We start from the raw sequence: 25,350 nt of genomic DNA on the forward strand, positions 1-25,350 counted from the left end.
ATAAGATTCACGATAAGAAAGTAGAACTAAGATTTGCAAGTTATTGGTTCAGCAGCAGCCCTAATTGGAGGATTCCTAGTGAAATCCCAAAATATCGAAACTTAACTCTGGTCTCAATTGAATGTCCCAACAAATTTGAGTTTGCATGTGATCAAGGTGGTTGATGGCCTTCTCTCCATGCTTGATATGAACCAGAATTTGCTTAGAAAACGACCCTACTCCACAGTTTATCGTTAATTTGTTGGCAGCAAGAATATAGTCGGGAGCAATAAGTCACATCAGTGCAAGGGTTGAGAGAAGCGAAGGCACGTCTCTGTGTGTGTGTGTGGTGGGGGGGGAGAGAGCCCCCCTTAAAAAGACTATTCTAAACACGCATTTTGAGAGAGGAATAAAGGCCATTCATTAACACTCATAAAAGAAATTAACAGAGACTTTCCAAAGAACAAAAACATGCGAAAATCACATTGGCTGATTCCAAGAGGCAATATCCTTTAACAAGGTGGTTCTCACAAGCCCCTTAATGGTCTTATTCGAAGGATCAGGATGTTCAAAATTGTTTATGTACAGTCAGACGAATCCTGACAGCAATCAATGGTACAATACTACTGCATTTCTACAAGAGATAAAAAACCAGTAATTGCATATCAAATGCTCAGACCAAATTTGTTCATCTACAAAAAAATATTATAGCCTGATGCTACAACCAGAATGAATAAATAAGCCCTTTCATATATAACATATATTATGAGGTGAGGCAAGGTACCTCCCAAGTGGATGACAGTTCCATTTGTGGGGATCTGAAGTAAATTTGATTATCTTTTATGCCTTCGTTTAAAATTCTGGGCAAAACCAGCCAGTTCACCTGCATGCCACAAACGCTTCATGCAAAGCCGCTGAAGTATCTTTTACGCCTTCTTTTAAAATTCTGGGAACGACCAGCCAGTTCACCAGTATCTTAGCTGCATGCCACAAACCCTTCATGCAAGCCGCTACCTATCTCAGCAATGGAAATGTATCCACCCTAAAATTTGAATATCAGAGTAAAATATCCCTCTCCTATGTCTTCTTGAATTACCCAACGCTCACCCCATTTCAAAAAACACCCCGACTACTAGAAATTAGATGTCCACCTTGGATCCTCGAAAGGTGGAGAAGCTTGCTTAGTCAGACAGCCACGGAATGTCCTCTGGCTCCATGTCTTCTACCTTGCCCAATTCATTCTCTTCCTTTTCTATGTCCTGCTCAATGAAAGCATTCTCCTCCAAATCAGGATCAGTATCCTCTTGATCTGCATCGTCCTCATCTTCATGTTCGCTTGCAAACTCCAATCGTTGCTCTTCATCCTGCCCATGCTGCTGAAGCTCCTTCAACCTGTCTTTTGATTTTGGGTTTTGACAGATGCAAGCAGCAGGATTTTCAAAAAATTGTCCTCTCCCCGGCCTCGACTCATTTGGTTCTCCCATGAATCCCTTCTGCACTCTCCGCAACTTTGAGGCAAAAGTATCCCACGTCATGTTGGGCTTAGCGAGAAAAAGAGTCCCTAGCCTCTTTGGATTCGGCCGTATTGTTCGTCTATGACCAAAATAGCGCCTGCAAATTTCAGCAAATACAAAAAAATATAACTATCCGAAGCTGCCACCAAAGAAATTTGTACACCCCCCCCCCCCCCCCCAAAAAAAATAAAAAGTCAAAATTATTATAGTAATGATGATGATAACAGTAATTTGATAATTAGAGCAAATATGTGTGTCTTGCAGTAGAAGATAATTGCACTCTCGAGGAGCTCAGACTAAATCACATATCTGGACATAAAAGCACATCAATATAATAATAAGAAGACCTGAACAGAAAATGACTGCAAATCATGGATCAAACGTTCACTAAAAAACATGGACAGCATAGGGATCAAGAAGCCAAGCAGCAGTGAGCCATGCCATATCAATCCTTTACATAGATGCAGTATAACTTTGAGAAAATTATTATTTCTAGCATAAATCAGAAAAAACCTTGACTGAAGGTATGCTAAACGGCACACCTGTGCTACTATGTGCCTAAGAAAATTCAATTGATTTCCATGCTTTTATTGCTAGGCCCAGAACGACTGGTTGTACCAAGATAGCGAGTAAGTACTTTCTGATTTTCCACTTCCATATCAGCACGAATAACTTGAACAATTGGTCGACCTAACATCAATCAGACCTTCCCTTGCTTTCACAATACAGTGGTGTCACAGTGGGTGCTTGGATTTGAAGGATGAGCACATCCCCAGTTGGTTAGTTTGCTTCGATGTGCCATAGCGTGCAAAGCATTGCATATGATCTTCTTTCATTTTTTATGGCAACACACACCATGGTTGCACTAGTCTCAAGGAATAAACACAACCTAAAGCACAGAAAATTTATATCCATGGTTACACATAGCAAAACGAATCACCAAATATATGTACAAGAAACCAAACCAGGGGGAAACGGAAATCATATCTTCAAGTCCATAAGAAAAGATAACAGCAATCCCAAGCAGCCAAAGATCTGCCCTGGCAGCAATCTCAAATGCCACGGAGTGTATGTATCAAAATCCAACCAAACGCCCCCCAAAAACACCTGAAAGAGATGCCTAATTATGATCAAGAACATGAGAACAGCACATCTTTTAAAATGTGCCAGGAAGCAAAGTCCTGAAAACCTCCCAGGATGGAAGCTCAGATTGGAGCAAAAAAGGAAGCAACTCCTCAAAGAACCTGGTCACAGAAACAAGCAAGGCCATCCTGGGCTAGCTAAGCCATAGAAATAAAAAAGGACCTGACTGAACTATCAAAGGAGATGAGAGACACCCAGCCAAACGGAATGTAGCAGAAAGCTCCAAGAGACATTATTTAAAACTCTCCAGTCATGAATGGCATCATGGACAGTCGAACAAAAAAACAGGCAAAGATACATATGGATCATGGACGACTGTGAAGACTACTGTGGATCATAGACTACTGTGAAGAAGATGTCAAAGGACCACGCAATCAACAGAAGATATTATTTGTGCCGCCCTATGGGAAAAATATTTAAGGTTGACTCCTGGATCTGCCAACCAATGCTGCGAAAATATTGCAGAGAGGTAGACGGAATAGAGGAAGGCGATGCCATGTCCCCTCACCATGATGCCCACCGAAGGACAACCCTCCTAAAGCCAAAACTTCCACAAAGGATGACCAATGCCATCCTAAAAGGCTCAGATCAATAGTCCAAAACCTGTATCTGCAAGAATGAAAGATCTGAAGGTAGGAAAACGAGGAAAATTGCCCACACCACCAGATGTAGAGTGAGGGTATGTACTTCTCAAGTAACCTGAAGGAATGATGTGGACTGCTGCCTTACACATCACCTTTCTATTTCTTCATGGGTTGACCAGGATATGGACAATCATTCTTGTTCTCTTATCTATTGTACACACTTGCTCAAGATTCTCTCATGTTCAGATTGAGTTCACTTAATATTTCCTCAATCAATTTAGTTTGTGCGGGATTGGGAGTCTTTCCCAACGTCTGCATTTAGTTTTCAAAGAGGTACTACATTTTGGGTTTTTTCTCAATAGAGGCTTTATAAGAAAGATATCCTCATTTTCTTACACATCAATAAATGATGACAAGCAGACATGGTAGCAGGAGCGGCAAAACAGAATATCAGGTTTCAGGAAGAAATACGATTAGGGACTTAAAATTTTGGCTTGGGATATGGCAAGAGGGAATTTAAAAATAACCTGCGGCCTGCGATGATACGTGCCATATTGCCATTGTTGTTTGTGACAAAAACATCGCTTTCATCACACACAATAAAGTCGATTGCTGCCATTCGTGAAGAGTATGTAGAAAAGGGTTGCAGCTCTTCTTTAGTTGCTAGTGAATCTTTTGTATAGAAGTTTGGAAACAGCTTTTTCAGAGGAGCCAAAGTGTTCTCGCCACCATAGACCTCTCCTGATGCAACGTAGAGGTAACAATCACTGCCAAAGCCCAGTGCACGTAACATAAGTCCAACCTCCTCTGGAGTAAGTGGGCACTTTCCATTTCTCCGTGCCTTATCTGGATTTCGTTGCTGGAGATTCCAAAGAAAAATTAGTTTATTAATGAAAATTGGGCTGCAGCTTCCAAACTAATTACAAGCAGAATTGCATACATGTAATGTCTTCCACCGCTTGCGAATCAAACCTAGCTCCATTGTTTCCTTTTCTCCACCTCCATAGTAACAACCAGAAAAGGCTAGCATGTCAGGCTCGAATCTGCAAGTCAAGGTTTATAAGATATACAGATATTTAGGGCATATAGTGACAACAAAAGCAGAAACGCTCGATTGAAAGAGATGTCATTAACCAAAAGAATGAAAGTCACCTTAGTCAGGCACCTTGAGACCAACAAAAAGTGCATTTTCATTTATGTCCAAGCAAAGCGTCTTGAGATTCAATTTCAGCCATGCTCATAACTTGAAATTTAATGACGCCAAATTAATGTTGTAACTATGGCAGACCTGAGATGAACAGCTATATATCGACCACTCTGTTGCCGCAACCGCTCCACCAATGTCTCACCCATGGTTTTGATAGTTGTAGTAAAACGAAGGGCATGATAATTTACCCTGCACCGAAGCTTTTGCAGATCCTGCTCCAGCTTATTTGAAAGCCTATAATCAAATTTGGTTAAACGCATTGCCTGCAAAGCATGAAGTTAGACACATTTTACTTTCACTAGACTGTCAAATTCTTCCAAACAAAAGCTTCAACTTCAGCCAAAACAGTCACAGACACACAAAGGAAACAAGTCATTGGCTCATTAAATAAATGCACAAGAAAACTGAACCTTTAAAAAAGGTTCATGCAAGAATGTGCCAGTTTAAGAACTTGAGCTTAGCAGGACATGTCAGATTGTGCCAGTTTAATACTTTTCTGGTTTAAACTTAAGGGAAGAGCTGGACTCAGCATGGCACTTAAAAATGTAAGTAATAAATATGGACGATAATTGGAAAAAGCCTTCGTGAGACACCCACTATTCAAAATACTTGAAGCTGCAGTGCAGCACTCCAATATTCACTTTTGATGTCTTTTAACAGGTAATGCAATAACAATGAAGGACTTACAGGCCTAATGCCAAATCTTTATAAGGACATATTCCCAAATGCTTTTAACAGGTAATGCAATAACGACGATGGACTTACAGGCCTAATGCCAAAACTTTATAAGAACATTCTCAATAATTTGATTGTTTGATGCAAGGAGATTCTCAGAAGATCACAAGTTGGTGCAAGGAGAGGAGACTAGGTCAACCTAACTGTAACTCTAAAGCATTTTTCATGTGCCACAATAGGCCTTTGTGGCATCTTTGTCATAAAAACCTGAGTCAACTCTGACTTGTGGTTGGGAGGAGCTCAAGGCAGTTGCTGCACATACTTCGAGGCTTGGAATTCTGAAACCAGCATTAGCTGTAACCTCCGAGCTAGCTCCAGCCGAATTAATGGTCAACACACCTACTAGAAACTCAAATATTGGCATATTAGAAGATGACTAAAGGCACCTATTCCGAAGCTTTTTATGTGGGTGACACAAAAGAAACAACGGAGCACTGTGGAGGCACGAACTTCAAAAGAGGAGCTGCTTCTCAAAGGAAGCCCTAATCCCAAGACTGTAAATTTTATCTGAATTGTGATTTTTCTAATCTTTGTTTTGAATCATGAATAATGAAGATTGCATAATCTCAGAATCTTCAAATATCTGCATCAAGATTCTTAAGAATATCAAGAAGCCTGGACACATGTTTATCAAGTTAGCTTCAAATTATGATGCTCAGTTTTTGAAAATCTCTTAAAGGGAAGCCTATAAATAGTGAAAATTCAAGAAGACATAACAAAAGGTATGGCAAAAAAACGGGATGAGAGCATCAAGTACAAAACTCCCCAGCCTGGGATGGTACAAACCCTCTACTAAGGATCACTAGTGCACCAAGCAGCCACACGTGCACAAGCTTAAGCCATACTATTGGGATGTCAATAATCGCAATGGAATTACCCGAAAAGAGCATTAAATTTTCTTTCTTTAAGCTGTAACAAAAGTAAAATCCCTGATAAACTGCTAAATGCTACATTTTGACACTCCAAATACTCTACATGATGCTCTGATAAAACTGTCAACTCAACACCACATTACACAAACTTTGCATACTCCATGATAACAAAAAATACTGAATGCAAACTTCAGATTAGGCATGTACCTTTCTTAAATGCAAGAAATATCACAAAAGCCTACAGGTAAAAACGACCATATTTTAATCTCTGACTCCAAACCTTTTTCTTTCGTAAAACTGGCAATACTTTGTTCCTATAATATTCTGGTGTGCATTTTCTTGGTACACGCGTTGAGTAAATCCTTCCTCCCTTTGGGAGTTTCAATCGTGCTGGTAAATCTTTCAAAATCATTACATCTGGCTCAAGTGTAGCAATGAACCAGTTTACATCAAAGATGTCACTAAAATTGCTGCACAACCCAACATCAAAACAATAAAAATAGTAAGCATCATCCCAGTGTTGACATTTGCAGCATAAAGAAGACAAGAGCCACCCTGTGTATTAGGTATACGATGTAGTCACACGAGCATCCCACTTTTCAGGCAACATAAAGCCCAAAACAAAAATAATTTTAGGTGAACAAGCTTCATCATTGGCACCCTTTTAATGTCACATTCTAGAAAAACCACTTTAGAAAATTTATCTGAGTATTAGGGTTTAGAGTTTCCTACAAAACCCACAGCTTCTTTGTATTTTAGAGTTGTATGCAATTCATTTCAGCTTCTCAGATTTGTCTGATGTTGTGTGTTCTCTCTCTACTTTCACAATGTCACCGGGTGGTGCTTCTCCCAAGAAATAAAGAGCAATATTTATTAGATTGACTTTGGTCAAAGAAAGTTGAATTTGGTTAACTAGAATAAGTTTTTACTTTGCTTTGCATTGGTAAAAGAGAACTGTGGGGATGCCCACAAGGGACTACTAGTAGTCCAAGAACTAGAATGCATGCATTTGACTAACCTTATCATGGGTTAAAGTGTTGGTGTTTGTTTAATTGATGTGTAGGACTTGGAAGAGTGCAAAAAGGCCAAGAATCAGTGATGAGAGTGCCAAAAAGCAGGCCCCACAAGGCAAAAGCACCTAGAGCTCCTAGAAAGGGGTACCCCATTTAAAGAAGGGGCCACTAGGCTTAAAAAGGCCAATAAAGTGTCCTACAAATGGGCAAGAGCAGAAAAACCAGCTTTTTGTCAAAAGTAGCTTTTAGAAAGCAGGTAGTCTAGCTTTTTGCTAGGTCAAGTCTATAAAAGAAGAGCCTCATAGCTCCAGGCATCAAGAAGTATTATACTCAGCTTCATGCTCTTCTCTAAGCCAATTGTACAAAGTTATTTCTTAGCAAGCAAAGCAACACTTATGTCGTCATCAATGCCCAAGCATAAGCAGCTATACTGGGTTTCTAAGGACCCACGGAGTCTCTTGGTAAGTTTTTACTTTGCTTTGCATTGATACTGTGGGGACGCCCACAAGGGACTAGAATTAGTCCAAGAACTAGAATGCATGCATTTGACTAACCTTATCATGGGTTAAAGTGTTGGTGTGTGTTTAATTGATGTGTAGGACTTGGAAGAGTGCCATAATTAATGGGGAAAGTGCCAAAAAGCAGGTCCCACAAGGCAAAAAGCACCAGCAGCTCCTAGAAAGGGGTACCCATTTAATGAAGGGACCACTAGGGTTAAAACTATTTCAACTGACGAAACAGTATCTGTTCAATCTGTGCTCCATTCTTGCACATCCAACATATGACAATAGCAATAGCAAGCAAAAGTGACTTCAAAACCGACTCAAATCTGCAACAACAGCATTCTTGCATGGGCCTCAGTTTTCTGATAGTCTATTTCAGTTTCAGCAGTGAAGTTTAACCTTTCAATGCAATTTGGAAGACACAAGGTCTTTCTATGCATATATGACAGTTTTGACAGTAAATAAAGTGATCTAGGTCCTTTTTTTGTGATTTCAGCAAACCCACATCCATTGTCAAAAATGCAAGGCATTCCTAAGTGTAGCAGGAGGCGGCAACCACCTAAATCACAGCAGCCAAAGGAGAGTGCAAAAAAGCAACCCTCATGATGCATGTGTTGGATAAAGATGACCCTCAGAGTTTTACTACTGTCAAGAATGACACTTGGGAACTTGTGCCCCTTCCAACTGGAAAAAATGTGGTAGATGCAAGTGGGTGTACAAGAAGAAATTCGACAAAAATGAAACCATTGACAAATACAAGGCAAGACTAACTAAGGTACTCCCAAGAAGAGGAGATAGACTTCACAGACACTTTTGCACCAGTTGCAAGGTCTACTACAATGAGAACAGTGCCTTCCGTGGCAGCACATTTCTAATAGCCTTTATGGCAGATGGATGTCAAAACCACCATTTTGAGAATGGTGATTTGGGCATTCCTAAGCGTAGCAGGAGGCAGCAACCAGCTAAATCACAGCAGCCAAGGGAGGGTGCAAAAAAGCAACCCTCATGATGCATGTGTTGGATAAAGATGACCCTCAGAGTTCTACTACTGTCAAGAATGACACTTGGGAACTTGTGCCCCTTCCAACTGGAAAAAATGTGGTAGATGCAAGTGGGTGTACAAGAAGAAATTCAACGAAAATGAAACCAGTACAAGGCAAGACTAACTAAGGTACTCCCAAGAAGAGGAGGTAGACTTCACAGACACTTTTGCACCAGTTGCAAGGTCTACTACAATGAGAACAGTGCCTTCCATGGCAGCACATTTCTCATAGCCTCTATGGCAGATGAATGTCAAAACCACCATTTTGAGAATGGTGATTTGGGCATTCCCAAGCGTAGCAGGAGGCGGCAACCACCTAAATCACAGCAGCCAAGGGAGAGTGCAAGAAAGCAACCCTCATGATGCATGTGTTGGATAAAGATGACCCTCAGAGTTTTACTACTGTCAAAATGACACTCGGGAACTTGTGCCCCTTCCAACTGAAAAAAATGAAGTAATGCAAGTGGGTGTACAAGAAGAAATTCAACGAAAATGAAACCATTGACAAGTACAAGGCAAGACTAACTGAGGCACTCCCAAGAAGAGCAGGTAGACTTCACAGACACTTTTGCACCAGTTGCAAGGTCTACTACAATGAGAACAGTGCCTTCCATGGCAGCACATTTCTCATAGCCTCTATGGCAGATGGATGTCAAAACCACCACTTTGAGAATGGTGATTTGGATGAGGAGGTTCCATATGAACCTCTACCTGGGTTTGTGCAAAAGGGGCAAGAGTAAAATGCTTGCAAGCTACACAAGTCACCTTACGGGATTAAGCAAGCACCTATGTTGTGATGCACAAAGATAGATAACTTCTCGCTACAGAACAATGACAGCTTTGTACTTGTCATTCTGTATGTGGAGAATTCATCATTACAGGCAATGATCATGTTGGCATAGAAGTATGGCTACACACAAATGGCATTTTTGTAAGTCAAACAAAGTATGCTAAAGGCTTGCTGGAAAACCTTCACATGCTGGACAGTGACCAAATTTTCAACTCCAATGGAAACACGATTGGAATTAGACACTGGATGGATGCCACATTATACATACGGTTAGCGGGTACCCTTCCAAGGGTTTCATGACAATGATTGGGCAGGTAGCAAAGACAAAAACCCTACTACAGGCTACACCTTTTCACTCAGCATGACTTTCATGGGTGAGCAAAAAGCAAAATACTATAGCTCTCTCTTCCACTCCATCTGAGTATATGGGAGAGAATGCAGCAATATACGAAGCGATTTGGTTTCAAAGATTACTTGGTGATCTTAGCAGAGCACAGGAGCATTGAGTGCCTACTGGTTGTAAAACCAATCATGCATTGCTTTGGCCAAAAAACCTGTGGAGAATTCTGAGACTAAGCACATTGATATTAGATATCACTTCATACGTCAGAAAGTGGGAAATCGATAGGTCCAAATGATCTATTGTTGTACCAAGGACAATCCATCATATATATTCAACATGGATCTACCAAAGAAGAATTTTTTCCTATGCAAGCACCTCCTTGGTATACAATATAATTTGCTTCTTCAAAGAGGGATTGATGATGCATGAAGATGCAATCTCTAAGAATCAAGTCAGACTCCTGCAACCATCAATTCAACCATTTTGAATTATGGGGGGTATTGTTGAGCTTATGCTAACCATGGATAGAATAATGCCCTCATAGGTTGTAAACAAGTTCAGATTAAGAATCTGACTTCGATTCAATGAAGAAGTCTAAGGTGCACAGAGTATGGTGCAATAATAATTTTTGGCAGCACTGTAAATGTGGCATTTCCACATGTCAATCTAGGACTTGATCTATTCTAGGATTACGGTTTCCTACAAAATCATTTCAGGGTCGTGTGCCATTCATTTCAGCTTCTCAAGCTTTCCCCAACATTGTGTGTTCTCGCCCATAACTCACAAACTTCACAAGGTGTAAACCGTACAGATGATCATTAAGGATACAAAATAAGAATCATACTTGCAAGTTTCTAGATCTACAAGAAAATCAAGCCTCTCCATGATGACACATGGCACTAAAAAGCTTGTATAAAAGGTATAACAAAAATTGAGATGAAATAATTTCTTCAAGAAAAAGGAAAGCCTACATGATATCTCTCAAGATACCGCGAAGCTCATATCCACACACACACATACCTAGAGAAGAAGAAACAAGAAGAAGAAGAAGGGGATTGAAAGTAGTATCATTTCGGCTGCTGTACAGACAGGCCCTTGTACAGGCCCATGTAGTGGGCAGATGAGCTGGCATACAGCCAGCCAGCAGAAGGGCATATATATGGCCAGAACAAAGGAGCAGCAAGTTGGCAGACCTGGCTGCTGGTCTGGTCATTTACAGACTGGGTCGGCAGAGCCTATTCTGTGGTTTTACAGACCAGCCAGTTGGCAGTCTTTGGGAGCTCCTACCGTCCTTTGGGGGGGGCGGGGGGTGAGGCGGGTGGGGGGGAGGGGGGCAGTTGTTTCTTATTTCAGTCAGGAGAAGTCCCTCATCCATCTAGGGCAGTCATATGTTCAGTAGGAAGGAGAGCAAAAGGAGGAGCTCACTCTAGAGCAAGTTAATGAAGCCTGAGAGGAGGCACACGGCCATTCAAAAGATCCTCTACAGAGGGTGCTGCATACGAGGCTCATGGTGGTGCCTCACCTCAGCAAAGTTTGCTGCAGGTGGTGGACCATGGTCTTTGGAGCTCCTTTTGTACAGATTTCCATGTCTATTTATGAGATGTATTGGACTGAACACCTGAGTGCTCTCTCTCCCTGATCTACAAGTGTTTTCTATCTTCTTATGTGTGCGTGCATGCCTTGAAGTGAGATACAGTGGGTGTTGTACCTTGGCCTATCTTCCGCTCTAGATGCCTTGTATTATCAGTTGGTGATTGCAAGAATATTAATCTATCTACATGTATTAGCTATGCTATGCTACAGGCAAGTGTACATTTTTTCTAATGAGTCTCGCTGCCCAGAACCCACAGGTGGCTGCTGCTCACCCTCCCCTCCCCTCCAAAGGCAAATCCCGGCCAAACACGCAGCGAGTCTCTGGAGCAGCCACCCCAAAGTGGCTGCACCCCGTCCCAGAGTGAGCCCAGTCTCTTTTCCAATCCCAAAGTGGCTGCACCCCGTCCCAGAGTGAGCCCAGTCTCTTTTCCAACCCCTCTAGATCTCCCAGTTTCCAGACAGGCTCCTTCTGACCAAGCCCCTTGCCCATGCAGTGGGCCTCCGGAGGGGGGGATGGGGGGGCATCACACTCACCCATCCCCTGTTCCGCTTCAGCCCTCCACCACTCTTCCACAAGAACAGCCTGCCCCAACTGCCCCTTCATCAGCACCCTCCACCCAGGCCCCTGTTGGAGGAGATGTTTGCTGGAGGTCAACATCCCCTGATGTCACATTGTAGAGAGAGAGGGCCTTGCGTGTGGGTGTGCCCGCCCCTTTTTATGGCTGCGTGGCAGTCCATACCAGGGTAGGAGGCTGGGCAGGCCAGTTGGCTAGAGGATGCCGGGGGGGTGTTGTAGGCTGCATGTAGGACTGCAAGCTGAGGCGGCCTGGTCGGCCAGTGGTTGGACGGGTAGAGGCCCCTAGAGGGCTGCGTGGTGGCCCCTTTTGTAGGGCTGAGGGGGTCACCCCCATGGCTGCTGGGTCGGCCTTGTAGAGCCCTCACTCGGCCTGCCAAGGGTAGGGGAGCAGCCCCTCTTATAGGGCTGAGTGCCAGCCCTTGTGTGGCAGTCCCCCATGGGCAGGTAGGGGGTCGACCCACCTACAGCAGGGGTCGCTCCACAGACCAGCTGTCACCAATTGGTATTTCTCCCAAGAAATAAAGACGAGTCTTTATCAGATTGACTATGGTCAAAGAATACTGACTTTGGTTCACTAGAATAAGTTTTACTACTTTTGCTTTGCATTAGTAAAAGAGAATTGTGGGGATGCCCACAAGGGACTAGGATTAGTCCAAGAGGAGTCGACCCACCTTCAGCAGGGGTCGCCCCACAAACCAGGTATCACCAATTAGTATTTCTCCCAAGAACAAAAGAAATGAGTCTTTATCAGATTGACTATGGTCAAAGAATACTGACTTTGGTTCACTAGAATAAGTTTTACTACTTTTGCTTTGCATCGGTAAAAGAGAACTGTGGGGACTGTAAGAAATCCTAGATTTACTATATTTAGAAATGTCCTAAGGAACAGAAAGGAGACTGAGATAGCAGAGAACAAGGAATAATTATTGCTTGAATGTCTGTAGTGTAGATGTCGTGTCATCCATACAATTGGGCCTCTCTTATATAGAGAGTGAAGAGTCACACATGAAAAGGTGTGTACTCCAAAGGGTATGTGCATGAAGAGGTGTGTACCCTTTGTGAAGGGTGTGACCCTTGATGAGAGGGTACATTACAATAGAAATGTCTCTTCAATGGAATGTCTCTTGTGAAGGGTTGTGCCTCATTAGGAAGTGTCCCGTCGAAAGGGCAAGGGTTGTGCCTCATAGGAAGTGTCCCGTCGAAAGGGCATACCCTTCCACAAGTGTCCATTCATCAAACCATCCATAAGTCTAGAAATAGAGAAAGGAATACGTCACAGATCGTGACATCCCCTCCCACTCAAAATAAGACCCTGGTGGAGATAATGAACTGATGTAGAAAATATCACTGTAAATTCTGAAAATACTGCTGTAAAATGTCAGGGTATTGCTATAAGTCTTCATCAGATTGCCAAGTAGCGTCGGAGTCGTCCAGATCTCGAGCGTTCATGACTGGCTGAGTAAAGATATACTTTAAAGAGTGATGATCTGTCTTGACCACAGAGTCGGCTCCCATGAGATAATGTTTCCAAGAGCGATAAGCATGTACAACGGCAAGAAACTCCTTATCATAAACCGGGTATCGGGTTTGGATATCAGAATGTTTATGGCTGTCAAAAGCAATAACTCTGCCTTCTTGCATCAAGACTGCTCCTGTAGCGATGTCGGAAGCGTCGGTCATGACCTCAAATGGAAGGTTTGGGTCAGCAATAGCCATAACTGGTGTGGTAGTGAGTGCTTGCTTGAGTTGTTGGAAACTATACTCTGTTTCGGGAAGCCACTGAAAAATTGCTGTGCTTTTCAATAATTCGGACATAGGAGCTGCAATTTCGGAAAACTGATAGACCTTTGTATGCTAGAAGTTTGCCAATCCGAGAAAAGAGCGGACATCATGAACATTCTTAGGAGTAGACCAGTTTCTGATTACCTCGACCTTCTTGGGATCCACAGAGATGCCTTGAGCTGAAATAACATGTCCCAAATATTCGAGTTGGGTTTTGAGGAACTCACTCTTCTCAATGTTGATGTAGAGAGAATTTGCGCGGAGAACTTCAAAAACTTGGTGAAGATGTTGTTTGTGCTCATGTAGGGATCTGCGGAAAACGAGGATGTCATCGAGGTAAACGATGATGAACTTATCGAGGAAAGGCCTGAAGATGTCGTTCATTAGTGTCATGAATGTGGCCGGGGCATTGTTTAACCCAAAGGGCATGACCAAACATTCATAGTGTCCATACTTTGTTCGAAAAGTTGTCTTGTACTCATCGCCTTCTCGTATGCGAATTTGATGATAACCTGAACGAAGATCAATCTTTGAGAATTGTGTTGCATGTAGAAGTTGATCGAAGAGGTCATCGATGCGAGGCAATGGATACTTGGTTTTGATAGTGAGCTTGTTGAGGGCTCGGTAGTCGATGCAGAGGCGCATTTACTTATTCTTTTTTTCCACAAGTAGTACAGGAGATCCGAAAGGGCTACGACTGGGCCGAATGTGACCTTTGTCGAGTAGCTCGGTCACCTGTCTTTGGATTTCTTCATTTTGAGTGTAAGAAACCCGATAAGGAGGTTTCGACGGTGGATTACTGCCGGGAATAAGTTCGATTGGATGATCCACTGGTCGTCGAGGTGGTAACTGCTTTGGCAATTCCTGTGGAAAAATATCCAGGTAGGGTTGGAAAAAAGGTTGGTTGAGGTATTCAGGAGGATCCTTAGTTGGTGTCTCCTCTACTGCCGTAACCAACAAAAGTGAAGTCTTTACTTGGCGTTTACGAACCCACTTCTTTACTTGTAGGGCAGAGGCAACTGGGGTTGAAGGAGAGTCCCGAGAACCAGTTAGCTCAATAAGTTTTCCCTGGTGGACAAACTAGATAGTATGGCTGCGAAAACTGATTGATGGATCATAGTCGTAGAGCCACTGTTGTCCGAGTATGACATCATACCGAGAAAGAGGCATGATGTCGAAGTTCAACTTGTCCGTATAATGTTGGATGCAAAAAGACAAGTTTTTGATCCTGGTGTTGCACAAGAAAGTCGTTCCATTTGCGAGTTCAATCTGATAGTCCATGAGACTAGGACTGGTGGTCAACCGAAGTTTGTCGACCATAGAACTAGCTAGGAAGTTATGAGAACAGCCACTGTCGATGAGGATAGTGACCGTTGTTCCACGAATCGATCCTTGAACACAAAGTACTTGAGTGGCCAGGGAAGGTTCGGGGTTGCGGGCAAGGCTCAGGTGGATGGTATTCGCCATTCGAACAGCTTTGCCTTTCTTGTCTTGTGCTGGGGTAGCATCTTCTCTTTGGGAAGTGCTAGGTTCCATATTGGAATTTTGCTTTGGTCGCTTGGGACAATCGAACCATCTATGGTCGCCTGTACAGATGGTACAAAGTCCTTTTGTGCTGGAGCTGTTCTTCTTGTCAGTGGCCGCACCTTTATGTTGGGGATGTCGGTAATGACTTTGTGAAGAAGAAAAAGCGCGATCCTTGGAGGAGTGCTTCTGTTGGAATCCAGCAAATGATTTCTGAGGCTTCTGGGGATCTTGAGACTGTCGCTGACCTTGATTACCGAAGTTTTTTCGAAACCTGGTGTTATCTTGAGGGCGAGCACCTTTGGCCAGAGGAGAGTTCTGTGTGCGATTAGCACTCTGCTTCCCTGTGTTTTGGAAATCTGTAATGCGCTCTGCGTAAGCAATAGCGCCAGCTGTGGTGGTGATGTTTGCTTTAAGGACATCAATGCGTAACGAGGGATTTAGGCCTGAGATGAAAGCATGAAGACGATCATCCTCAGTTAAACCATCAATCTCCAGCACCAATGTGGTGAACTGAGAGATGTAAGAAGACAGGGAGCCCGTTGGCTCCAACTGCCGGAGTTTTGAACGTGCTTGGAAGTCCGCATTGGCAAATATGAACTGCTTACAGAGCACGTGTTCAGAACGTTCCCATGTTAACACACTTTTGCCGTCCTTCAAGCATCTTTGCCACCATAGAAAAGCTGTATCCTTGAGGAGGGAGGCTGCCAAGGCGATCTTTTTGCCTTCAGTGAGGTCAACAGTATCAAAATACATGCGCATTTTTGTGAGCCATTGGTCAACTGTTCGGCGATTGCGTTGACCAGTGTAGGCTTCCGGAAGTTTGATGTCACGCATAGTCGTCTGGTTGCTTCGCGTCGTCCTCTGTATGTGTGGTACTGCGAGACTCTTGAAGTTGTTGAACTTTTTGGACCAAGTCGGAGATGCTGTCCTGAAGCTAGGAAATTTGAAGTTGCAGTAGGGATTCGCCTTGTACGTTGACTTCAGGGGTCTTTAATGGACTTGAATCTCCGTTGCAACATATCGGAGATCCCTGTGAGAAAAGCGCGAACTTGCGCTCTAAAGCGAGGCAGGATGGAACCACCCGTGGAAGTCTGGTAATGGAGGTCCTGTCTGAGGTAACACTGGTGATGCCGAAAGTGGTGTTACTGCTCGTGAGAGTACAGGAGTAGGTTGCAGAGTCCACAGATCTGAGAAGGGATAAGGAGCTGCTGTCGGAAGTGGAGGATATCCAGGAGAAGGGGTGCCTTCACAGTGTAAATACTGTCTTGGAGAAGGTACAACGTGTATAGGAGGATATCTGGGAGCTAAAGCAGGTGGAGAGTACCCTAGAGATGCCGAAGGTGAGGGGTAAAATTCTCTCCAATGATGGACAGCAAACTCTTGAGGAATATCGGGTTCTGGATATCTTCGTGTCTCGTGGAACACAACCTGTACTGTTCTGAGGAAGTAATGTAACTGAGGTGCCTCACGCAAAAGATATAGGATGTGGTCCAAATCACTAGGAGGGCACGTGACACAGAAGACCCATGATGCAAAAGCTCCGAAATGGGCTGGTTGTGCAATCTGAACACGATATTGTGTGGTAGATGATGCCTGAGGTGTCCTTGAAATGCCGGGTGAATTACCAGGGGTTTCCATGCTTTAGGGGAGATTCTTTCATTTGCTGTAATTTGATAATGACAAGAGAATCCTTAAAAGCAGAATGGAAAGACTCCACCTGGCAATGAGAGCAAGCTATCAATGGCGCAACAGGCTGCAGGTACCCGATTCTGGATCGCAAAAGAGGCTGGCACACCAGGCTACTACTGTCATGGTGAAAATCTGTTTGCAGGCTGTTTTGCGACCGAAAGGCTGGCTGATGCTGTGCTCCCGTTGCAGGCTGGAAAGGAGCAGGGCTGCAATACCAGCGGGGCTGCAAAGGGCAAGGAAACTGGCAGCGAAAAAGGCAAAGGCTGGCAGCCAAAAAGGTAAAGTCTGGCAGCGAAAAAGGCAAAGGGCTGGCAGCGTGATGGCGCGTGAAGGCTACAACAGGTGGCGTGGGCTGGCAGCGAGTTGGCGAGGCCAAGGCGGGCAGCGATACCAGGCTGCTGGCAGCGAGATGGCGAGGTCAAGGCGGCAGTGAATCGGAGCGGGTTGGCAGCAATATGGCGTGGGCTGGGAGCGGCAGCAAACCTGCGCGGCTGGCAGCGTGATGGAGAAGGCTGAGGTGGGCAGACCTTCGTGGGCTGCCAGCGAAATGGCGTGGCTGAAGCGGCTGCTGCTGCGTGGAGATCCGTACGGTGCAGATCCGTACGGAACGTCAAAGAGGTGCGCCTCTTTTTCGTTGGGGCTGCCAAAAGGTTGGGTAGTTGCCCAAAAATTAATTGGGGGGTTTATTTAACCATAGGGTAGCTAGGGTAAACCTAAGGTTAGGGGCTGGGTTTTTTTTTCCCATTTTAACCCCTCTAGGTACCCTTTTATAGGTGCTGGGTGCCTAAAAGGTGTGCCTATTCAAAGGGGTGTGACCCTTGGAATAGGTGCACCTTTTCATGAAGGGATGTGTCCCTGTTTTTAAAAGGGGTGTCCCTACATGAGTAGGTGTGTCCTTTTGTCCACGATGGGGTGTGTCCCTTGAGTGAGGAGTCAAGACTCGTCATCAAAAGGTGTGTCCGATGGTGGAAAAGGTGCGTCCCTTGGTTTTGGGACAGTCCAAGCACCTGAAAAGACACGATTTTTGTCGTGTCCATTCACATCAACTCGTGATGTGTGTGAGATGGAGAGGCCATAGATGACTTTAGGCAGGGTTGGCGCGCAAAATTTTTACACTCATCCTCTCCATCTCTTCCATGCACAATGTGCACGGATGTCCTTCTAGCGGAGAAGATGTATCAGATCGGCGCTAGAAGGTGGGGGGCATTTCCTACAGGCAGGAGTGAATTTTGCTCTGATACCACTGTAAGAAATCCTAGATTTACTATATTTAGAAATGTCCTAAGGAACAGAAAGGAGACTGAGATAGCAGAGAACAAGGAATATTTGTATTGCTTGAATGTCTGTAGTGTAGATGTCGTGTCATCCATACAATTGGGCCTCTCTTATATAGAGAGTGAAGAGTCACACATGAAAAGGTGTGTACTCCAAAGGGTATGTGCATGAAGAGGTGTGTACCCCTTGTGAAGGGTGTGACCCTTGATGAGAGGGTACATTACAATAGAAATGTCTCTTCAATAGAATGTCTCTTGTGAAGGGTTGTGCCTCATTAGGAAGTGTCATGTCGAAAGGGCAAGGGTTGTGCCTCATAGGAAGTGTCCCGTCAAAATGGCATACCCTTCCACAAGTGTCCATTCATCAAACCATCCATAAGTCTAGAAATAGAGAAAGGAATACGTCACAGATCGTGACAGGGACGCTCACAAGGGACTAGGATTAGTCCAAGAACTAGGAATACATGCATTTCACTAACCTTTAATGGGTTAAAGTGTTGCAATTTGCTTGTGCCATGTGTAGGACCTAAGAGAGTGCAAAAAGGACCCAAGAGTGGGGAGAAAAGTGTAAAAAGCAAGTCCACAAGGCTCAAAAAGTAAAGACAAGGGGGCGCCTCATTAAAAGGAGGGCCCACAAGATTAAAAGGCACCTAAAAGCTCCAAAGCACCGGATTTAGAAGGAAAAAGACTAAAAACTTGGCTTTTTGTAAAAGTAGCTTTTAGAAAGCAGGCCCTAGCTTTTTGCTAGGCCTAGTCTATAAAAGAAAGGCCCCTGGTCTCCCAGATTGTACTCAGACTTATGCTCTTTCATGAGCCAGTTGTACAAAGATTTTTCTATTGCAATAAAGACCTTCGGGGGGGTCCAGCCCTTATTTCTGGGCCCTAGTGTGGTGTCTTGTATTCTTTGTCTCTCCCAAACCCCTCTTTCTATTGCTGCAATTCACTTCTACTCCTCCCATGCTGAGTTGCGATTCATTCCAGAATCATATCTTCAACTCTCTGACGCCTACAAGTGCCCGGAAAGAGTGCAGCTGCAACGAGCCAGTTCCCAGCTGTCTGGAAGATCATGTACTTGCTGCGATTAGGGTTACCACCCCTACCTGGTGCTCAGAGATGCTGCGAATTGACTCCAAAGCACCCAGACCTGCTGCGAATTTATTCCAAGGAGCCTAGCACTGCTGCGATTGGGTCTAAGGGTGCCCAGGATCCTCTACAAGCTATTCCAGAGAGTAGAGCCATATTGAGATTTGTTCCAGAAGCTGTTGTGTGTGTTGCAAACTGCTCAAAAGTGTCATAATAGCAGTGGTTTTATTGCTAAAAAATTTTCAAGTATCTTAAGGTTTGGTTTCACCAGCATGCTAGAGGAGAGGGGGGGGTTGTCTGCCCCCCTCCCACACTTGTTTGCATCTCATTGTGGAGCAGTTTGTGCCATATATAGCAGAGGTTTTCCCCAGCAGTTTTTGGGGTTTTGTCCAGAGATCCCTTGCAGTCTCTTGTGGTTTCTCCTCTGCTTCTCAGTTTTGTGTGTGTGAGGTTTGCTCTCTCTCTCTCTCTCTCTCTCTCTCTCTCTCTCTCTCTCCATTTCTGTCCAGATCCGCTGAACTTCTCACAGCCCCCCCTGGGCCCTCCACTTCTGCTCCCCTCCTTCATACTCATGTCACTAAACCGCCCACCAAAATGCCTTTCACAGTCCCCTCCCCCGCAGCGCCAGTGGCTCCCATCCCCTAGGTTCCAGCTTGCCCTCCTCTTCTATGGCTTTATCTCAGAGCCAGGGTTTTCTACGTCTCTGAACCCAGGCCATCCTCTATGGGTAGAGTTTTGGCATCTGAGCCCCTGGAATTACATGCAAGTGCCACAAGGTTTTCCTCACTCATGTAAATAATGTTTTATCTTTATTTCAAATGTGACGTTTTCTGTTGGATTTTGTAAAAACCACTAAAAGGGATGTCATCTCAGCATCCCCTTCTCTTGACTCCGAGGTTCTTTTGGTAGATTTTATTCATCTCTCAGATAATTACCCCTTTCAACAGGCATTTAGTCTGAAAGCTGCGATCTTTGACAGAAAAATCAAACTCAAATCTTCTAATTTTCTTTTCTTTCATCACCAAGACTCTGCCCAGCTGTACTGACTGAAATATTTCAAGTAGTCTTTTGACTGGAACCAACCTGCTATCCTTCCAAAAGGATTTGTGGTCTAAATGAGGCACTACCAGTGTAGCATTCAAAATTCGTGCAACCACAACAGCATCAGTTATCTGTTGGTCAAAGAAAATAACCAACCATCAAACTTGTTAGCAGCTCATGCAGACCAAACTAGCCGAATGAAATATAGGAACTGCATGGAGAAACAACTTTAAAGACCAGTGATACAGGACTCGACCAGTTTACTGAGTAAGATTAAATACCCCTGTCCTTTGCTGATTTAGTCCCCCACTTGCCTCAATCAGCAAATAACCATTTGATTCAGACTCGGAGACTCGTTCTGTGACAACCAGAATTTAAAAGATCAGGTTTCAATATCTTTTTTCCACACTAGCACATATTCAAACACCAAGTCTATCATAGCAAAAAAGAATAGCATCATCCACATCCTTGAAGCTCCACCGAGGAAGTAACGCTTCCCATCAACTCAGGTTCTTGAACCTGGAGCATAGAGGCAGGAACTAGTAGCCTAAAGGCAGGAAGTGCTAGATTCGTTTAAGCCAGCTATGCATATCCTTAAGGGATATCCGATATCACCAGTGAAGGACTTGTAAGGCTACAAGGCACTATATACCAGACACATAAACAACAAAGAAATGCAAAGATTTCGTAATTCTAGATATTCTATATCTCATGCTCTACCCATGCACCTGTTCCAACAGTAAGATAACTATATATCATCTCCAAGTATGTGAAATGATCTCACTACATAAACACAAAAATCTAACAGTTATGTTACAAAATGTACAGAGAAGATCCTCTAACAGTCAAAGCCTAGGTCTTCCCCCCAGACTGGTCCCTCCAAAGAGAAGGGGGTGGCAGCTGCATGGAGACTATTGTGTGTTAAATATTACCAAAGGCGTTAGCCATGCCCTCTGTCAAGGCCACCACCATATTAAAAAAGTCCAACATGTCACCAAAGCCTCCTAAGACAATAAAGCCCCAAAACAGCACCTCCTCAGGTAACCCTGGTGATTGTGTGTTAATAAAACACCCCAGTCTATATTTCATCTTCTAAAGTTTGACGTTGAATATGGGTTGACTTTTAAGCCTAAAGATATCGGGTCGTTGATTCAATCCCAAAGATCAGCCTCGAATTCCGAATTCGAACATATCATGTATAATGTCAACAGAACGATGTAATCATGAATCATCGTAAACAAGCATAAAAAGGGTTTGCATTGAGTTGTCTTTCCAAGAGTTTGAGCAACTTTGCTATATCAGAGATTCGCTGATGCCCCTTGCAATTTTCCGGGCCCATAGTAAAGAAGCTGCTCTGAATTTCAACACAACACTTGAAATAATGAAAAGCCCAAGCTTTATGGCATAATGGATATAGAGATGGTTACTACTTGGGGAATAAGAATAAATATTATTGGGCTGACAAACTCATCATGTCCCTTCTTTGGTGGACATGCCAAGGCAGGACTTCAATAATTCATACTTATTGAAGTCAAGAGACAACTTCAACAGCAATGGGACCAGTTTGACCAAACAAAGGATTGATCTTCAAATTCATATTCATCTTCCTTCCAAAACTAAATGCTGTTGTTTTGCTGGAAGCAAAAAAAACTAGTTGCTTTTGCTTCTCCGATGCATTCAGAAATCTATGCAGATTGAGAATTTGTCTTGACAATATATGCCATTCAACGTAGAAAAATGGTTGAAGCCCTTCATTTGGCCAGTACATTTGAGGCCCGGAAGTAGGGTTTTAGGAAGAAGCAGGACGATTTCTTCAAGGTGGGAGATATTCGCAAAGACGCGCATTGTGCCATGGATATGTTTTGTTTCTGATGTCTGCTGTTCGATTTCTGATTTGTGACAGAAAATCAAGAACGATTCTTTAACAGCTAGCGGAGCTTAATCTCACTCTACCAGCTACTCAATGATTGATTTAGCACACACTTCAAGGTATTGGGTGCAATTCTGGAGGGGCACAAATTATGCTCGGACCAAGGTTCGAAAAGGGACAACTTGTAACCTTTAGGGTTGAGCCTTGCCCTGGCAATGTTACATTACAAAGATCTGAGCGAAACAACAGTTCTACCCAAATTGTGCTCCACCAAGATATTGCTACCAACCTATGGATGAAATTCTGTTGAGGTGCTGCTGCCAACGCGGGGATGGAATCCAACCATGGTGCTACCAAGACCAAGCCAAAAGCTAACCAATCTGTCCTATAAATTTTATTACAGTCCTAGGCATTGTTTCACAACTCGAAATATTTGTACATAATATGAGAAGCATCCTATAAAAAATCATAACCTATTAATATGGACCAATCTACACGCTGCTCAGTTGCAATTACTAATTAGAGTGGATTAATGAGGGAGGTACTGAAATCGGCCACAACCTACATAAACTTTTCCCCAATCCCCCAATGCAAGACTAAGATGGTAGTGAATAAACACAAGGTCTTGTGCTAGGCCGGGCTGCAAACCTTGCTTGTCCATTTCTACCAATTATCCTTAGTATCTTGAAGAAGTGGGCCAGGGATGGGTCCCCATTTTTTACCACGCAAGGCCAAAGTCCTCAGCAGAATGTTGTAGTCTTGCCTAGCAGAAACTTTCGTGTGCAGTGACCTTGAGCACTTCTGGGTGCTTAGAACTCTCCATTTGGAATATCTCGTTTAGGCAACTTTCTTTGAAGCTTTGCAGAACAGACAGACGATTTCAATTGTGTCTCCGTTGCAACATACTTCTATCCAGCTTACGTGGCAGGTCTATACAAACGTCACATGAGGAACTTGAAACATGTCCAAAACGAGCTTCGTTGCCCCCTTACTTGGAAAGGAGTTACTCGCACCACTGCAGCCAAAATAGTGTTCAGCTAGCTTAGAGGTCCAGATGGTCTCGGATGATGTTCTCAACAAGGCCTACAGCAACCACCCAATCAATCACGTTAGACAGGGTGAGATGGTTTCGCTTAAAATACTGTACAGACTAGAAACAAAACAGAGCGCAAACCATAAGGTGGCAGCAGCTTACTGGTACACCCCTTCCATGAGTGACTTTAATTGGTTCAACGGGGTCCCGCCGCTGGAAATGTGACAAGAAGTTAATTTCCGACTGACAACTCGACTTAAACAACAACGCATTAACTTTACAGTCGCTGGACGACGAACCCACGAGTGAAGGAGTTCTCGAAGTTTTGTCAATATTTTGTATCAGTACCTCAGGTATGGGGACTGGAGGTGGCAGATGAGGCCGAGAAGAGTTATCTAGGTCTAGCAGCGGCCCAATCGTCAAGGAAACGAGGGCAAGCACAACTAACATGGATCCACACACCAGAGGCATTCTGGACGCCAACATGGTTCTCGTTTGCAATCGCCCGCGTTGCCCCATGGCCACCGGAGTTACTCCCCTGAGCTTCCCATATCGCCAAGTCCATGGCCCAGCTCCACCACTGCGAATTCCGCCCTTGCTTTGGTCAAGAAGATGGATGCTTCTCAAGTAGCGCACGGAAACAGCCGTGATAGCCTGTTAGCAGAAAACTCTCTCCCTCTCTGGCTCTCTCTCTCTCTCTCTCTGGCTTGATGTCTGATTCTTCAATACACTATCGCCCTGGCGTGGAGAGGAGTTTGTGCAATAACGTCCCCGCTAACGCTTCTGATTTCGAAATCCTGGTCTCCCTTGGAATTTGCAGCCCTTATGAGACAGCGACGGTTGGCAGTAAGCACTGATGGCGTCTTTTCCATCTGAGCTCAGAGGGCAACTCGTGTCAGTTTCGCAAAGCACGAGGTGCTATTCGGCCAGGCATATCTTCGATAGCAGCGAGGCTCTCCGTTTCCGTTACAAAGTTATAATGTACGCCATCGAGATGCAGCTATGAGCTTCGATCCTACACTGGATTGACCTGCGCATTTCGCTTCTAAGGATTCTCTCTCCCCTCCTCCGCTTGTGCTCTGCAAAAACGGCAAGTTCAAGCTCCGCCCGACGCGTTAACCTCGCTGGCGATCCGATCTACAAGCACCCCGTCAATGTGCCTTCGCTACGTCCAAGTCAACAGAACTAATGCTCTACGAAAACGAAACCCAAATCATTCTCCGTTGCAAGAAATTTCGTGCACAAAAACAAAGATTATCTGAATCGGCCTCGATGGATTCAAAATCGAAGCAACGGGGTGATAGCGATTCCAATGTCTTCTACCTCGCGAATCTGTCTGCAGAGATGCAACCGATGCAAAATCTGGACACAAATCAAATGAGTGTAGGCGAAGGCAGAGGGGGAAGATGGATTGAACGGCGGTTGCCGTGATTGCACAACCGTATGATTGAATTGACGACGGCCGGCAAATTTTTGATTCCGGGGTCGCACGCTGGGTCGCTGACTCACCAAGCCACGCTGGCGCTGCTGACTCATCAACCAGTAAGTTCATATCCATGCTTATATTGTGAATCTAGTAACTTTCCACCCAAAATTTTGTTTGCATTTCTTGCATTTGAGTGTGCAAATATCAACTTCACTCTGCAAAATCTCGACGGCAAAAGCACCGCCCCGAAGCAATGCAATTTTGAATGCTTGGAGGTGGAAGAGGCATACTCCATGAATGTCGCACAACCAACCCAACGAATCACGCTCGCTCCAATGCTTCAAATTCAAGCAAGCAAGCACCCAACACTCATTCTCTCTTCTAAGAGCAAGTAAATGTACTTGAACCAGTATAGAACCCATGGAAGTACACCTTGAACCTAAGACATGAGCATTAAAGACCAATGCCCATAAAGTCCAATCTTTGCCTTCTTTGAAGTTCACCTATGAATTTATTTCTTTCTTTCTTTTTATTTTTTTCCTAAAAGGTGCCAGACATATTAAAGAGGGTGGTCAGCCCGGCAAAAAAAAGACCTTTACAAAATTTGGCCCAGAGTGGACAGCTCGTCCGAGGCCTACGCTGCAAGCAGCCTACTTCCTATTAAAAAACCACCTAACTTCTCTGTTGTGCAACACTGAGGTTCGCCCCCACAAGCTGTTTGATGGCTTGA

The 25,350-nt window shown here is 44.0% G+C and overlaps 1 protein-coding gene across 1 annotated transcript; it reads right to left on the bottom strand.

Annotated features, from left to right (window-relative positions):
• Positions 1-490: 490 nt before the first annotated feature.
• Positions 491-24,548, bottom strand: LOC147900563 (protein ROOT HAIR SPECIFIC 17-like). The gene is made up of 11 exons (XM_087376853.1): positions 24,518-24,548; positions 23,543-24,387; positions 23,357-23,407; positions 23,154-23,244; positions 20,573-20,649; positions 20,334-20,422; positions 6,315-6,504; positions 4,509-4,690; positions 4,161-4,263; positions 3,748-4,079; positions 491-1,590 (listed from the first exon to the last, which is right to left on the bottom strand). The coding sequence occupies exons 2-11, from the start codon at positions 23,711-23,713 to the stop codon at positions 1,161-1,163; spliced, it is 1,716 nt and encodes a 571-aa protein (XP_087232979.1). The 5' UTR covers positions 23,714-24,387; positions 24,518-24,548; the 3' UTR covers positions 491-1,160.
• Between the last annotated feature and the right edge of the window lie 802 nt (positions 24,549-25,350).

This window comes from Dipteris shenzhenensis, chromosome 7 (assembly GCF_047967505.1).
Source record: "Dipteris shenzhenensis isolate YYH24624 ecotype China chromosome 7, Dip_SZ_1.0, whole genome shotgun sequence".
NCBI classification, from domain to species: domain Eukaryota; kingdom Viridiplantae; phylum Streptophyta; class Polypodiopsida; order Gleicheniales; family Dipteridaceae; genus Dipteris; species Dipteris shenzhenensis.